At 39.3% G+C, this 14,197-nt stretch overlaps 4 protein-coding genes across 4 annotated transcripts; all 4 read right to left on the bottom strand.

Annotated features, from left to right (window-relative positions):
- Positions 1-1,128: 1,128 nt before the first annotated feature.
- Positions 1,129-3,260, bottom strand: BCR41DRAFT_388562 (cytochrome P450). Its single transcript, XM_022028017.1, has 4 exons — positions 3,059-3,260; positions 2,448-2,901; positions 1,492-2,347; positions 1,129-1,395 (listed from the first exon to the last, which is right to left on the bottom strand). Exons 1-4 carry the CDS (start codon positions 3,197-3,199, stop codon positions 1,221-1,223), a joined length of 1,626 nt encoding a protein of 541 aa, XP_021878645.1. The 5' UTR covers positions 3,200-3,260; the 3' UTR covers positions 1,129-1,220.
- Positions 3,261-6,440: 3,180 nt separating this feature from the next.
- On the bottom strand, positions 6,441-8,417 carry BCR41DRAFT_399127 (hypothetical protein; the record flags this gene model as incomplete). Its single annotated transcript, XM_022029024.1, has 1 exon — positions 6,441-8,417. The coding sequence occupies one exon, from the start codon at positions 8,415-8,417 to the stop codon at positions 6,441-6,443; it is 1,977 nt and encodes a 658-aa protein (XP_021878646.1).
- A 2,154-nt stretch (positions 8,418-10,571) lies between these two features.
- Positions 10,572-11,852, bottom strand: BCR41DRAFT_144448 (hypothetical protein). Its single transcript, XM_022019555.1, has one exon. It carries the CDS (start codon positions 11,666-11,668, stop codon positions 10,724-10,726), a length of 945 nt encoding a protein of 314 aa, XP_021878647.1. The 5' UTR covers positions 11,669-11,852; the 3' UTR covers positions 10,572-10,723.
- Positions 11,675-13,969, bottom strand: BCR41DRAFT_297322 (hypothetical protein; the record flags this gene model as incomplete). The annotated part of the gene is made up of 7 exons (XM_022020452.1): positions 11,675-11,761; positions 11,947-12,223; positions 12,351-12,511; positions 12,661-12,731; positions 13,008-13,166; positions 13,354-13,464; positions 13,825-13,969. Coding segments are annotated over 7 exons (1,011 nt in total), but the record flags the coding sequence as incomplete, so codon positions are not given.
- Between the last annotated feature and the right edge of the window lie 228 nt (positions 13,970-14,197).

A 14,197-nucleotide genomic window follows, 5' to 3' on the forward strand; every position in this document is an offset into this window, starting at 1 on the left:
AAAAGCTGTGCTGAGCTCTGGAATCGGATCGAGAGGGAATGGTACTCAATCCCACAAGAGTTCTGCCAGAAACTAATCGAGAGTATGCCAAGGAGACTCCGGGAGGTTTACAGGGCCAAAGGAAAGCATACTAGGTACTAGCCACTTAGACTACCAAGCGAACTAGCATTTTCTAGAGGGTAGTCTCATATTTGGAAAAATGACCTGATCACCATTAAATGATCATAATGAAATCAAGAGTGGGGATATCGATTCTAGATTTGAGGATGCTGTTTATTATGAGTATAGCTATGTGTATCCAGTTTCCTATCTCAATCTGGTTCATCTTGAGCATGCAACAGGGCAATGAAGTTTAGAGAGCAAAATATTTTTCCAAATATGATGGTTACTGTATATATCCTTAGCATCTATCCCGTGTTACATATTTCTAACGCTATTAAAGATAAAGGTTACACAAGACAGGGTTTAATCGATGCACACAACATGGGTCAAAATGTTAATTCTTGACAGGCGTTCCGTGAGGACTAGTAAACTAAAAATTAACTTTTAGCTCGACCGCTGGCTGATCTCGTCCTACATCTTTCATTCTTTTTCGACAACAAAGAACAAGCATGAGCCTTGGTGGTCATGGATGGGACAGGAAAGGGGCAGGGGCACTGACGCGGCAAATGGATGAAAGGCTTCATTTGTCATCTTTTATTGATGAACATATATCTTCTAGGGAGGATTTAACGTGGATACATTCTATCTATGTTGCTCGTAAACAGACGTGCAGTTATGCTTTGATAAATACAATAAAAACTTCAGTAAAATACCTATGGACGTAGCGTGCGAATCCACATCTTATTCTCACTTGCTTTCCTACCTGTTTACTTGTCTATTTAATACTTTTCCTCCTGCACACTCGCTCTGGTGAATATTCCATCTGCTATATCCAATGCTCATAATATCACCCTATCTTATCAGAAGATTGAAGTCTCAAGAAGCTTATTTGGTTTTCTTTTAGGTCCTTAAATCATGGACCATCATTTCAAAGAATCATACGAGCATTTATACAACACACATATATAATATATATATATGTGCATGTGTATATATATTTTTATTATATGCAATTAGATATATATAAGTATTTGCGGAGGTTGTATGTTTCGTTGTTGTACAGGGATGGGGACGAGCCCTTTGAGAGGCATCAAATATCTCGCGACAGACTACACTATTCATTCACGACTAGTGAACTTCAGACCAGTATCAATAGGTTCGCCAATATGGGTGCAAAGAGCCATCTTTGTCTTGGAGGGGTCCTGGATTTCAATCTTGGAGTATTTGGAGACCATCAATGCTCCAACAGCCTTCAACTGCTCCACAACAATGAACCGGCCTGGACAAGCGTGCCTGTTAAAATTGGAAGGTCCATTTAATCATTTTTAGACTCTCTCAAGGTAAAATGAGTAAATAAATAAATAATGCAAGAGGAGTTATATATCTTACCTTCCCATGCCAAAGGGTAGATAGTCCATTCCAACTTTAGTCGCAGCTTTGTTCTTGCCTACGAACCGCCATGGTCTAAACTCTGTCACATCCTCACCATTTTCAGAACTCTGATGAGCAGGTCTGGTGTTGATAATAACAGTAGAGCCCTTGGAGATCATAATACCGCTTGAAAGAGTAACATCTTCGAGCGCAAGGTGCATTATCCCCAGACGTTCAGTACGGAACCTGAAGACCTCTCGTACAAATGAGTCCATATAGATCATCTTCTTGATTGCAGCTGCAGTCAAGTCTCTGTCATGTGCTGGATCCAAGTCATCGCCAATAGGCTTTCCTTCCCTCGAACGCTCTTGACGTGCCTGTTCTCGTTCCGCCTGAATAGTATCAAGGACCTGCTGTTGTTCTTGAAATAACCTGTCCATGTACTGTGGGAATGCCGCCAGATAGTAGAGCATATTGGTGGAGGCATCCGTAATCGTATGGACGATTGCGCCAGAAATGATAAGGGCAAAAGCGCAGATGTCTTCGAGATCTACGAGCCCATGCTTGTCAAAGTCATCGAACATATGCTGAAGAACATCATCAGGTTGTTCGAATTCGATCCCAGCCTCATTCGCTAGAGCTTCTAGCCGACGGCGTTCAAGAATCACAGACATAGAGGCTTCGGCTAGGATCTGAGCATGGTTTCGAAGCGGATGAAATAGTTTATAGTTGGCCCGCTGGATAAAGGTACGCCATTTTGAGGCTCGAACACCACCATTGCCAAATGTCTTTCCGAAATCTTTAGAAGCGGAGATAAACGTGTCAATGATCTTACGGCTCTTGGCAATCTCAGGGCCGACAAAGACAAGTGCAGCTGAGTTTGGGAAAAAAATAAGTATAAGCCATGTTGGTCATTGATGCGCCCAATAGATGAAATGGAAGACAGAAAATTGCGGTTGCTCAATAAAGCATACTTGCGTTAGCAATTATCTTCTGAAACACGAGAAGAGGCTTTTCCACTAGCTTGGCTCCTCTCTGAGCAGGGCAGTAGCCTAGTTCTTGATCAATGACTTTTTCCATCTGTGCTACGATCTTTGGGATATAAGTGGGGATAAAGCGAGTGATCATATCACGAATGAGGGCAGGAATGGTCCTGTTGTTATAGTTATTGTTACTCTTCCGACCCGTATCAAAGTATGAGCGCATGCATGTAAGCTCCTCAAGCGCATCATTCGCAGAGAAGCTCTCATTAGTGAAAACTTCACGGGCTTGAGGGCCAGAGATGACAGTGAGGGCCATGTTGAGGAGATATACGTTAAACACTGGGCCATATTCTTTTTCACAGCGCTCGAGGAATGCGTCTGGATCCTCATTGTACTCATCATCATGTGAAGAGTCGCCTGGTCTGAGAGAGGCTATAGGGATTCTCTACAAAAAAAAAAAAGAGATTAATATAGTAGCGTAGGAGCGATATACATATATATAAATATATATGTCTCTGAAGGTATGAGGGCGAAACAAATGAGACCCGAGACCTCTGAGATGTGCCTATTTCTATTCCAACATAATTGTTTCTCCGATTCACCTTATCTGTACTGAACTCTGGGCTCAAGGCGATTTTCGCAGCCATAAATGTTGCAGAGGCAAGTCCAATGCCAAAAGGGATGGCAGCCTTCATAGCCCCGATGACCATACCATTTGTGGAGCTGGATAGAAGTGTAAGCATTTGTAAGGAAATACGTTGTTAGATGTGTGTGGTACAAGGCTTATAATCAGCACCGTGTTCTTATTTCTGTTAAAGGAACCAAGAAAAGAAGAGTACTGAAATTATGAAAGCAGTATTTATAGTTTTAATCCATCTTATTTGGAAATCTGGAAGTGATATCATTTATGGACCTGTTACTGAGAAATCGATAAAGCCTATATACATGGGTGCTTCATAACTTTATCTGGAAAACCCGATTTTATAACGATAGTTATGCTTGATCTATTCATGACCACTACCAAAAAAAAAAAAAAAAAAAAAAAAAAGTGACGCTTACAATAGTCAGAAACCTGGCTATGGGCATTGGAGGCCGATCGACTTCTTTGCAAAAGCTTCGCTACATCGTGGAGCAGCAATGATTGGCTGATTGTGAAACCAAGCCGTAAGTGATGGTTTTCCCATGACATTAATAACAAAAAAAAAAAAAAAAAAAAACTTGAGGCGAACGTCGTTAATCCACCACGGTCGATTTTTTGGCCACTAAATCTTAAAATAAAAAAAGTCACTGTCCTCGTTAATAAATATATATGGCTTGGGAGCCATTTAGTAGCGACTTTTTATAATCTTGTATCATGCATTAACAGCCAATGTGCGTTTGAGGGTCATATGGACGAGCTCGGATCCATTCAGTCATGAGATCGAGATCGGGAGCACTCTGGCCCCAATCGCAAGTTTTACCTCGCTAGGACAGCTGATACGAGGAAAAAAAAAAAAAAAATCTCTAGCATCAACTAAATACAGTAGGATAATAGATTATGGTACTTTGAACTACAGTAATGTCTCTAAGGGCGACGTTTTATCTCCCTTGGAGAAGCTTATCTTACTCAAAAGTATATATGAATCTCTTTAATTTGAACGTGTAATATGCACTAATACGCAAAACTAATGAGTGTTTACTTTTACTTTTACTTTAATATCCTGACGAGAACTTATCACATCGCCATGGATGTTGGCTGCATGGTATCCCTTGATCTTGGTGGAAGAATTGCTAGCTTAGGAAAATATGATCTATCACCGCGTATCACCGTTATTGTGATATTAGTAAGAAAAATTATGCTTAGTCATTTACTTAGTTCTAGAGGTAAAAATCGGAAAAATCGACCCTTTGCTTTCTATTAGCCCTGATCCGCTTGTATCAAAACCCATGCTCCGATGTTCCGATCCATGTATTTTAGAGCAAGCTTTCTGGAAAAATCTTATTTTTGGATTTATTCCCCATTTGGCATACCAACCAACAATATCCTACTGTACTTGGAAAAGGTACTGTAGTTCAAACTTCGAGCTACTGAATCCTATGACCTTAAGCAACAACGCCGAATAACAAAGCGACAAATGCAAATACCTGATTTGTTATGCTACCATAGTCAATTTGATAGGAGCGACATCTCTTAACTTGATATTGGCTACAGATGGAAAGTTGATGACCTGAAATTTAAGTATATAGTCCAGCTGATGCTTATATCATAAAGTTGGAGCGCTGCTGTCGATATCCAATGTTAAATCCAAAAAACACCATATGATTTTTAGTGATTGCTACGCTTCGTAGCTGCCATTAAGGAGAAAGCTTGCTCTAAAATACATGTATTGGAACATCGGAGAATGGGTTTTGATACAAGCGGATCAGGGCTAATAGAAAGCAAAGGGTCGATTTCTCCGATTTTTACCTCTAAAACTAAATGACTAAGCATAATTTTTCTTACCAATATCACAATAACGGTGATACACGGTGATACACGGCGATAGATCATATTTTCCTAAGTTAGCGATTCTTCCACCCATGGCGATATGACAAGTTCCCGTCAGGATATTAAAGTAAAAGTAAAAGTAACATTCACTCGGTTTTGGGTGTAAGTGTATGTTCCTGTCATGCCATTACAATCTTTGCCTTCGTCGCATAATTGGAGCTTCCTAGAAAGGAGCATCTATAAGAGATTCCTGTTGAGCTTCACGGCCACGCTGCTCGCGAGAGCAATTCGCTAAGAAACCTTTTTCATTGCCGATAACAAGGATAACAAGTTCAGATCATGAAAGCGATGGGGGATAGTGAGGACACTTTGGGAATAGATTAAAATCAAAAGAAAAGCAGCCTTGTTTATTTTCAAGGAACTCTCGAGGGCTCCCTAGGAGCTACTGAGGATCCAGACAGTATAGCCCATGGTTCTGAGCTTAAAGTCCGCTTCGCCAATGCGCTGACTAGCATGAAGGTGTGTGTTGAACGTATACATGTGGTATTAGAATAAATTCAAATTAGCAAGGTTCAAATGTATTTTTTTGACTTGGATAAACTCTTTGCTTCTCAAAGGGGCTATACAAAGAAATCAAGAAACATATGTCTAATATAAGACATGTGCTGGTCAGCATTATAATGCAGAAAGATAAGTATCAATGATGTATAAAAGAATTACAACGAAAGAAGAGAAGAAGAGAAGAAGAGAAGAAGAGAAGAAGAGAAAAGTTGAAGTAAATAAAACATCATCCTAAATCAAGTAATTTTCTTTTTCCACTGCTACAGCGATATACATGTGTATTCCCATGAATACAGTGGATGATAAACAGATCCCGATAACTGTAAAGCGACTTGGTCTCGGTACTTTTGGCTACTAGAAAAAAAAAAAAAAAAAAAAAAAGAAAAAAATACAAGGATGCATTTAAGAGGAGAGCTTCTTGAGTCAATCCCTACCGTAGCAGCGAGAGTAATGACAAACTCTTTAAAGTAACTGCGCTTGGATAGCGAATGGTCTTCCAGATTTTGAGACCCCACACGTTCCAGGGAGAATTCCGAGAGGTAAGTTGGATACTCCATTGGAAAAGAAGAATAAGACATTAGGATATAGTAAGCCAATGGATTAAAGCACTCAAGGATTCAGAGAGTGAAAACAAGGATTCACATTAGTGTAGATTGCAGGCGTAAAGGCGTAAAGGCACAAATGCGGCACAAATGCGGCCCACATCCTTTCTACTTTTTTTTTTTTTTTTTTATAGCGCATCCGAAGAACGACCAATTGAGATATTAAAATAAAGATAATAAAGATGGCTACGATTTTTATGCTGTTTATTTGAGATGTTTATTTTCCCCTATCAATAATATAAATATTAAATGAATAGAAACAGAAGTTTGGGAAGGGAAAGAGAAGCCAACAGTGTCAAGACTTTTTTTTTTTTTTTTTTTTTTTTGCCAAGGCTGTTCTTTTTAGTCTGGCTATCATGACGACGATGACTCGGGCTGTACATATTCTGATTTTGATCCGAACCCAGAACTCTCTCCTCCTTGACTGGAAGAAGGAGAAGTAGGAGAAGACACAAACATCTGAGGGACAGAGGCACTATGCTTGAGCATACTCTGTCCTACAGGGACCGTCAACGCTGCCACACGCTCAGCTCCTGATTGTAATATCAAAGAATGCCGGACAGAGGCCGACTTGGTCAAGGCAGCAGGATCGAAAACAGGTCCATTCTTATTGCTGTTACTGATATGAGATGGCAGCGGAAGTGGTTGTGAGCGTAGTACGATGGGTGAATCCGCTCCGCTTTCATTATTAAGCCCTACAGGATCGTGGATAAGTGAGTTGAGCGAGAGTGAAGGTCCTAGCATGACCACAGAATGTCTTGCTGAGGCCGATGATGGTGATGGTGACGGCTGTGGTGGGAGAGATACAGCAATCATGGGAGTCATCGGCATAGTAGAGTTAAAAGGGGAGGAAGATGCTGGAGGTGGAGGAGCAGGTCTGGAACCAAGTTGTTGCATAGACGCGCTTTTGTGTAATGCGCTGTTAGTTGCCTGGTAATGATCATTCTGTCCATAATGATTACCGGCGCTAATGCGATTGCTGTTGCTGCTACCAGCCTGAGATCCATACTCGCGGGACAAGGCACTGTGAGACCGCGATATCCTTGGGTCGTGTCTTCCAGGCCCAGGCCCAGGTCGAAGTCTAGCTCCAGCTGCTGCTCTTGCAGTCTCGTCTGTTCTGATTTCGGGGATAGTTGCTGTGGCTGAGGGCGATCCCGTTCTGGTGTTCATCTCAATGGCCACACCTTCGGAACCGCTGTTGCCACTGGCGTTGTTTCTAAATGGATTCAAAAGCGAATTGTTGCTGACATGGCTCTGGTTGGATTGAGAGTAAGGTGGGAATCGAGGGGAAGGTAAAGGCGAAGGGGTGTTTGAGATCATTCCACTATCGTCCTGGCTCTGAAATATCATGGAGGATCTACCACCAGGACCACCATGGCTGCCATTGGTTGTTGGGCCTAATGCGGGCGATGGTGTATAGTGTGCTCCTGTGAATTTTTGTGGATTTTGATTGATCGCACGGACGGAATCTCTGCTCATGAACGAATCACTTCCTTCTTGATCCATTCCATTTAACCTGATATCATCTCCATGAAGTTCCGTAGCTTTGCCGGCTTTATTATTGATATTGCTATTGTTATTATTCTGCTTTTCATCCGAGCTTGGTTTGGATCCATTTCCTCCTTCTTTACCATTACCACCACTACCGGCTGCCCACTTGAAGGTTTGTTTTGTCCAACCTGTTGTTGTCCTGACAATACAGCCAACCAATGCCACAGCCACCACAGCAGCTACAGCCAACATAATGATCAATACTGGATCCAATCCTTTCTTTTGTGTACCGAATGGATCGTCTCCCAATGTGATGACAGGGGTTGAGCTGTCCAAGGGCGGTAAAGGTTTTCGATTCGAAGTAATGTGTGTACACACATGTCGATTCAGATCACAGCGTCCTGCATAACAAGGGACTGTTTCTGAACAATAATTCAAAAGGCAGCTTGGTTGTTGATTCTGATCCATCACACCATATTCATAATCTCGACAACTAGCAAATTCTCGTTTTGTATCAAAATGACAACCTAATGTGTACATCCTCACGGGTGGTGGTGTTAATGTGATATAATGAGCTCCTCCTTCCTTCCCTTTCCCCTCCGCCTCTCCATCCTCGTTGTCGTCTTCTGCACGAGTATTGGATGATGAGCATTGACAGATTCGATCGACACATGGGATATTGGATGGACAAGGATTATCATCAGAACAGAATAAGAAGTCCTTGACACAGAATTGGTTGTCGTAAATCGATTGTGAAGGGTCACAATTGAGGGTTGAGTTTGGTTTGTCGGATGGTTCGTTGTCGGTATTATCGAGTAATGGAAGCGTAAGTTTGACCATGATTGAGAAAAAGGATTTTAAATGGGGTGGGGGGGGGGCGAAGATGAGAAGGGAAAGAAAGGGAGAGAGAGGAAAGTGGATGGTTTTTATGCAAAGTGAAAAAAAAAAAAAAAAAAAAAAAGTGTGAGTAGAAAAGAAAAGAAAAGAAAAAAGATATTAGGTGGAAAGTGTGTCTATCTGTTGACTGAAGAGAAAAGAAAGAAAGGGGAGGAACATAAATATGGTGTCTGAATGAAAAAAAGAAAAAAAAATCCGGTGCCCTGATGCTCTGACACCTTTTTTTTTTTTTTCTTTTGTGTTACCAGAATTAAGGTAAAAGCTGAGAATAAATAATCGACAAAAAAGGGGAGGAGGAGAAAGGAAGGAAGGAAGGAAGGAGAGAAGGAAGTGAGAGGAAGTGAGAGAGAGGGTCGAGCTGTTAGGGAGAAGGATGATGATGGGGTCGATGATGAGGATGTGGTTGTTCGATTGTTCAGTATCTGGTCAGAGCGTTCAATGTTTATTTCTTTTCAAACATGTTTGAAATGAAAAACACGTTATATAATATATTTTATAATATTGTTATTACTGTATAATTATTATTATTTCTTTTCGATTACTTTGCTTGACCAACAGAAGCGATGAAGAAAATAGAAAATAGAAAGAAAAAGAAAAAAAAAAAAAAAAAAAAGCGATAGAGTGGTTGAAGAATAAAGAAAAGAAGAAGAAAAAAAAAAAAAAAAAAAAAAAAAAAAAAGAAAGAGAAGAAGGCAACAGAGTTGGATGTGGTATATACTTTCTGCAATGAGGATTTGGCGTTAAATATCCCGTTCGAGCGGACTGAGTCTATAATTATCGACAGAAATATGACAGTGTCTATAAAAATATATTCATCTGGTTGATATAATGGAGAGGTGCAGAAAAACGGCGGAAGAAATTGTAATATGAATTTGCATTATTGTTATATATATTAGCAATTTATGGGGTTTGCACTTTCTTTGTTCCCTACCTCTCCTCCTCCTCCTCCTCCTCCTCTTCCCGATCTTGACTGAAGGAGGCGTCGGCTAGAGATGTAAAAAAGTATATGTTATGCAGTTAGGTCTATCTACATCTTGTAAAAAAAAAAAGAAAGAAAGAAAGAAAAGTGTGAGCGATCTTTGTTATAAAGTTCTTTTTTGAAAAGCCCATGCCATATTTCCATTCATCCATTGGGTGACATTCATGGCTCTTACTTCTTTTCTTTACTTTTCTTCCTTCTCTCCCCTTTGCTTTTCTTTCAATCCTTTCCTGTTATTTCCCCTTGCTTACTTGACAATTCGCTTTGACCAATACGGCTCATAACATGATCAAGAACAAAAAAATATATATAAAAAAAATAAATAATAACCTATAGAAAGTAAGTTCCAATCATTCTTTTCTTTTTTCTTCTCCCATCAATCATTTTTCCCCATCCTCATTTCCCATTCCCTCCCCCCCCTTTTTTTTTTCTTCTTTTTGTTTCCAAAATTGACATTCAACAATTCTCTTTGGCAATTCGCAGAATAGGACTTGTAAAAGAAAAAAAATAAAATAAAAAATAATAAAAAATAAAAGGAATAAAAAGGGTATTTTTATGCAGGATGGTTTTTTTTTTCTTACAAAAATAACTCGGCCACATTTCTTTCATTCCCTTTTTTATTTTAAAGTTTGAGAGCAATTAAGCGGATCAAAATCTTTTATATCCCCTGGCATCTCTTTCTCTCTCTCTCTCTCTCTCTCTCTCTTTCTCTTTTCTTACTCTCTTCTCTTCTTCCTCCACATCATGGAAGTAACAGTGTAGAACTGTACATGTAGTCAGCTTTTTTTTTTTTTTTTTTTTTTTTTTTTAAAAAAAACAAAAACAAAAAGTATGGCTCCTTCAATGGATCAAATATACATGTTCTACATTCATATATATTATATAAATAAACATATTGTAAGGCTCAATCAGGAACCAAGAGGAAAAATTCGACTCTGTCACCTTTGCCTGTTCTGTTATCCATTCATTGCCTGCTGCCTGTCAATAGGAAAAAAGGAAAAAGAAAAAAAGGAAAAAAAAAAAAGCCTTCATCGCTCCATTGGATCTTCTTCCTATGCAATACATCATATGCTGTATATATATCATTCTTTTTTTTTTTTTTTTTTTTTTTTTGTTAGAGTCGTAATAAAGTATATAGTTTGTATATATATATTATAATGATTTTTTTTTTTTGTCGACGTTGTTGTTGGCTGCAACTACATTTAACTATGAGTATTTCCAAGATTGATGGAAAGGTATTTACTTCATCCTTTTTTTTTTTTTTTTTTTTTTATGATCCTCCTCTCAGACTTCCAATAAAGGATTTCCCACCCGAGCCTCCAAATGTCTTTGCGGCAGCAGATGCAAGAGTGATCCTAGGAGTACTTTGTGCTCTCTTCAATTTCGTAGGGTCAATGATCGTATGAGGGACTATAGGTGTAGTTGTTGTTGCTGATGACTTTAATTTGGAAGAAAGAGGCAGTGAATTACTTGTTGCTGTTCCTGTCCCTGTACCTGAAGATGTTGGTGGCGTTGACAAAGTTAATCCATTTCCATTCGTAAATGATGTATGATATGCAGAAGGAGAAGGAGGTGGTAATGCGTGATCGGGATTAACAACAGTAGTCGTTGTTGTTGTTGTGTAGTTAGTACCATTGTGATGATTATTTCCATTGGTATAATAGTCATTCGACAATGATGTTGAGCCTGAACTAGTCCTAGAGGATAAAGTCGCAGCAGCTGCTGCTGCTGCTGCCCCTGCAACCCCATTAGTGTAGACATACGATCCACTAGTGATCTTTTGTCCATTAAGCATGGAAGGATCCTGTATTTGAGTCGGACTCCGTGGACCTCCCGCACCATTGGATGACAACAGATGATGTTGAGTCATTATAGTCGGACTCTGTAATGACGATGATCCAGGGTTGTTGCTATTGCTACTATTATGACTACTGTTTCCACCACCGAACAGAGAGCTGAAACCGCTGCCGCCACCATTTTGCTGTTGCTGTTGCTGATGCTGTTGTTGTTGTTGTTGCTTGTGCGCCAATTGTTGATGAATCAGCTCTTGTTGTTGTGTATGTGGTAGAAGTCCTCCATATTGATCCAAATCTGCAGGAGATAGTCCATTGGACATGTTGCCTCCATGACCATTTGTAAAAGAGGCTTGGATAGGACTCTTTAATGTGAAGGGCACTTGCTGCTGTGCCCAATGCATCGGTACAATAGTACTCATGTCAAGATCACGAGCCTGATAAAACAAAACATATCCTGAGCCTAATTGTGAAGAGTCGCCAAAATATTTGTGGATGTCTGATTCATCAATCGTCTATACAATATAAATTATAGATAAAGATAAAGATATAGATATAAGAAATGTTGATATTTTAAGCTTTTTTTTTTTTTTTTTTTTTTTCTTTTTCTCTTAAAAACAACAACAACAACAACAACAACAACAACAACAACAACAACAACAACAACAACAACAACAACAACAACATACAACACACATACTTCAACATTTTCATCATCAAAGAGAAGCCATCGATCCTGATGCTTAACAACAGCGACATAATGACCATGATGAGGTCCACTTCCAACATGGACTACAAATGCATTCAAATCATAGATCCTATCCGGATCCTCCATTTCGTCCACCGTGTTAAATAATCGAAGTTCCATTGGAAAAGAGACTCGGTACGATAGCTTTACATATTTTTGAAGTGCTTCCTGGTATTTGAATCGCTTGAGATGAAGTGATAGGATATTAGGCAACACTTGGATCTTCATCCTATATTATAAATGACAACAAAAGAAAAAGTTTGTAAATCATTCACATTTTTTGAGGAAAGCTTCTTTTCTTCTTCTTCTTCTTCTTCTTCTTCTTCTTGCTCTGCTCCTCGTTCTTTTCTTTGTACCTCTTTTCAGCTTCCTGCAATCCACAGCATTCATCACAATAAAACTTGTCCTTATGGCAGAGCATTTCTGATGCTGAAAACTGTCTCAAGCAACTAGTCACAGAGGAATTCTGTTCAATATCTAATGAAAGATCCATAAAAGACTCTGCTCTGTTTGTGGTCTAAAAGTTTAAAAAAAAAAAAATAAAAAAAAAAGCATAATTAATACATATTTTTTTTTTTTTAAAAAAAAAAAAAAAAAAAAAAAAAAAAAAAAAACAGCACTGTACTACAAGCGTTGTGAGGAGTAGTGAGCCTATTTTGCAATTACCTTCTCACAGGTCAAACACTTGATTTCGTTCGTCAGTTGACCCTCAAACAATTTTTGAACCCACACTTTCTCTTTGGGTCTCGGTATAGTGCTCTCAGATTGAATTGAAGAATGATCACCAATAGACTCTCGTCCATGATGATGAGTCGTGCCAATCGTGCCATTGATGCTATTGCCGCCCGAAGAAGCATTTGTATTGATATCTGCACCATTCACTTTGAGCCTGACTTCATCTCCTCCTGCCAACGTCATTGAGACCTCCTCAGTCGATCCTGATGAGCCCTTGGAAGATAATCCGCTGATTGATCCATTGCCACCACCACTACCATTTTGACCGTGACCATGACTGTGGCCGTAGGATCCATTTGTGATGAATGCTTTAGGCATGTTGTCCTCAAATTCCTTCTGAGACTTTTTGATATCAGCCTCAATATCTTCAGTGATGGCACTCATGATGAACATTAAAAACTCGTGTGCGTCCTGATGCATTGAACTCCTGAATAATTCTAAGAGCAGCATAAGGCAGACAAACAAGCAAATAAAAAAAAAAAGCAAAGTCAGTTTCCCATTTGTACGTATACAGTGCAACTGTTTGTATTCCTTTGTTCTCCTTCTTTCTCCTTCTTTTTGTAGAGGTTTTTTTTTTTTTTTTTTTTTTTTTTCCTTTTTTTTTTCTGCATTGAATCCCGTTACCATTTTCTTTCTTGACCTTGGCTACAAAAGCAGTGGGTGTAAAGTATTGAGTCTTTTTGGAATGATTTTGAATCCGTTGAAACAAATCCTGAAGACACAAGAACATGGATTCTTGTGGTGCTGAATCAGGATCGGGTCCACCTCCATTTGGTAACAAGACTCCAACAATGTTCCGTTGTTGTGGGGTTGCTGTAGAGGCAGAAGAAGAGGAGGTGAATGAAGAGGATGATACTGGCCCTGGAGTACCACTGGCCCCTCCACTTGCACTGGAATCGCGATGGTGGTTATTATTATTACTATTATTACTATTATTGTTGTAGTTGTAATTATTATGATTATTGGTGCTGTTCCTACTGCTGCTGCTGTTTCCTGCGTTAGGGGTCATTGGTACTCCTGATGATGATGAGGACGAGTGCTGTGGAGCAAAGTATGAAGAAGGGGGTCCATTCGCAGTATTAGTGGTGGTACTACTGCTAGCACTATGGATGCTAAATGCTGGGGTTGTAGGACTGAGTGGATAATGTGAGACCATGGCGCCAGCACCTGTCTGATAGTTTAAGACACATTCTCGGAATGGTTTGCAATAATAAAGAGCTTGTAAGACTGAATTGCAGTAGCTGATGAAAGAGATAGAGATTGGAGAGACGTTAAAATAAATAAATAAATAAATAAAAAAATAAAAAAATAAAAAAAAAGGAGGATGTTATATTATATCGCGGACTGGTTTTTTTTTTTTTTTTTTTTTTTTTTTCTTCCCTTGTCAAAGTCAGAGCAATTATCTACTTTTGCTTACCATGTGTTGCCAAACTGTTGTCCCCAAGAGAAGCATCGCATGTATTTGTAT

The sequence above is a fragment of the Lobosporangium transversale genome, assembly GCF_002105155.1.
Source record: "Lobosporangium transversale strain NRRL 3116 chromosome Unknown BCR41scaffold_36, whole genome shotgun sequence".
In the NCBI taxonomy this organism is placed as follows: domain Eukaryota; kingdom Fungi; phylum Mortierellomycota; class Mortierellomycetes; order Mortierellales; family Mortierellaceae; genus Lobosporangium; species Lobosporangium transversale.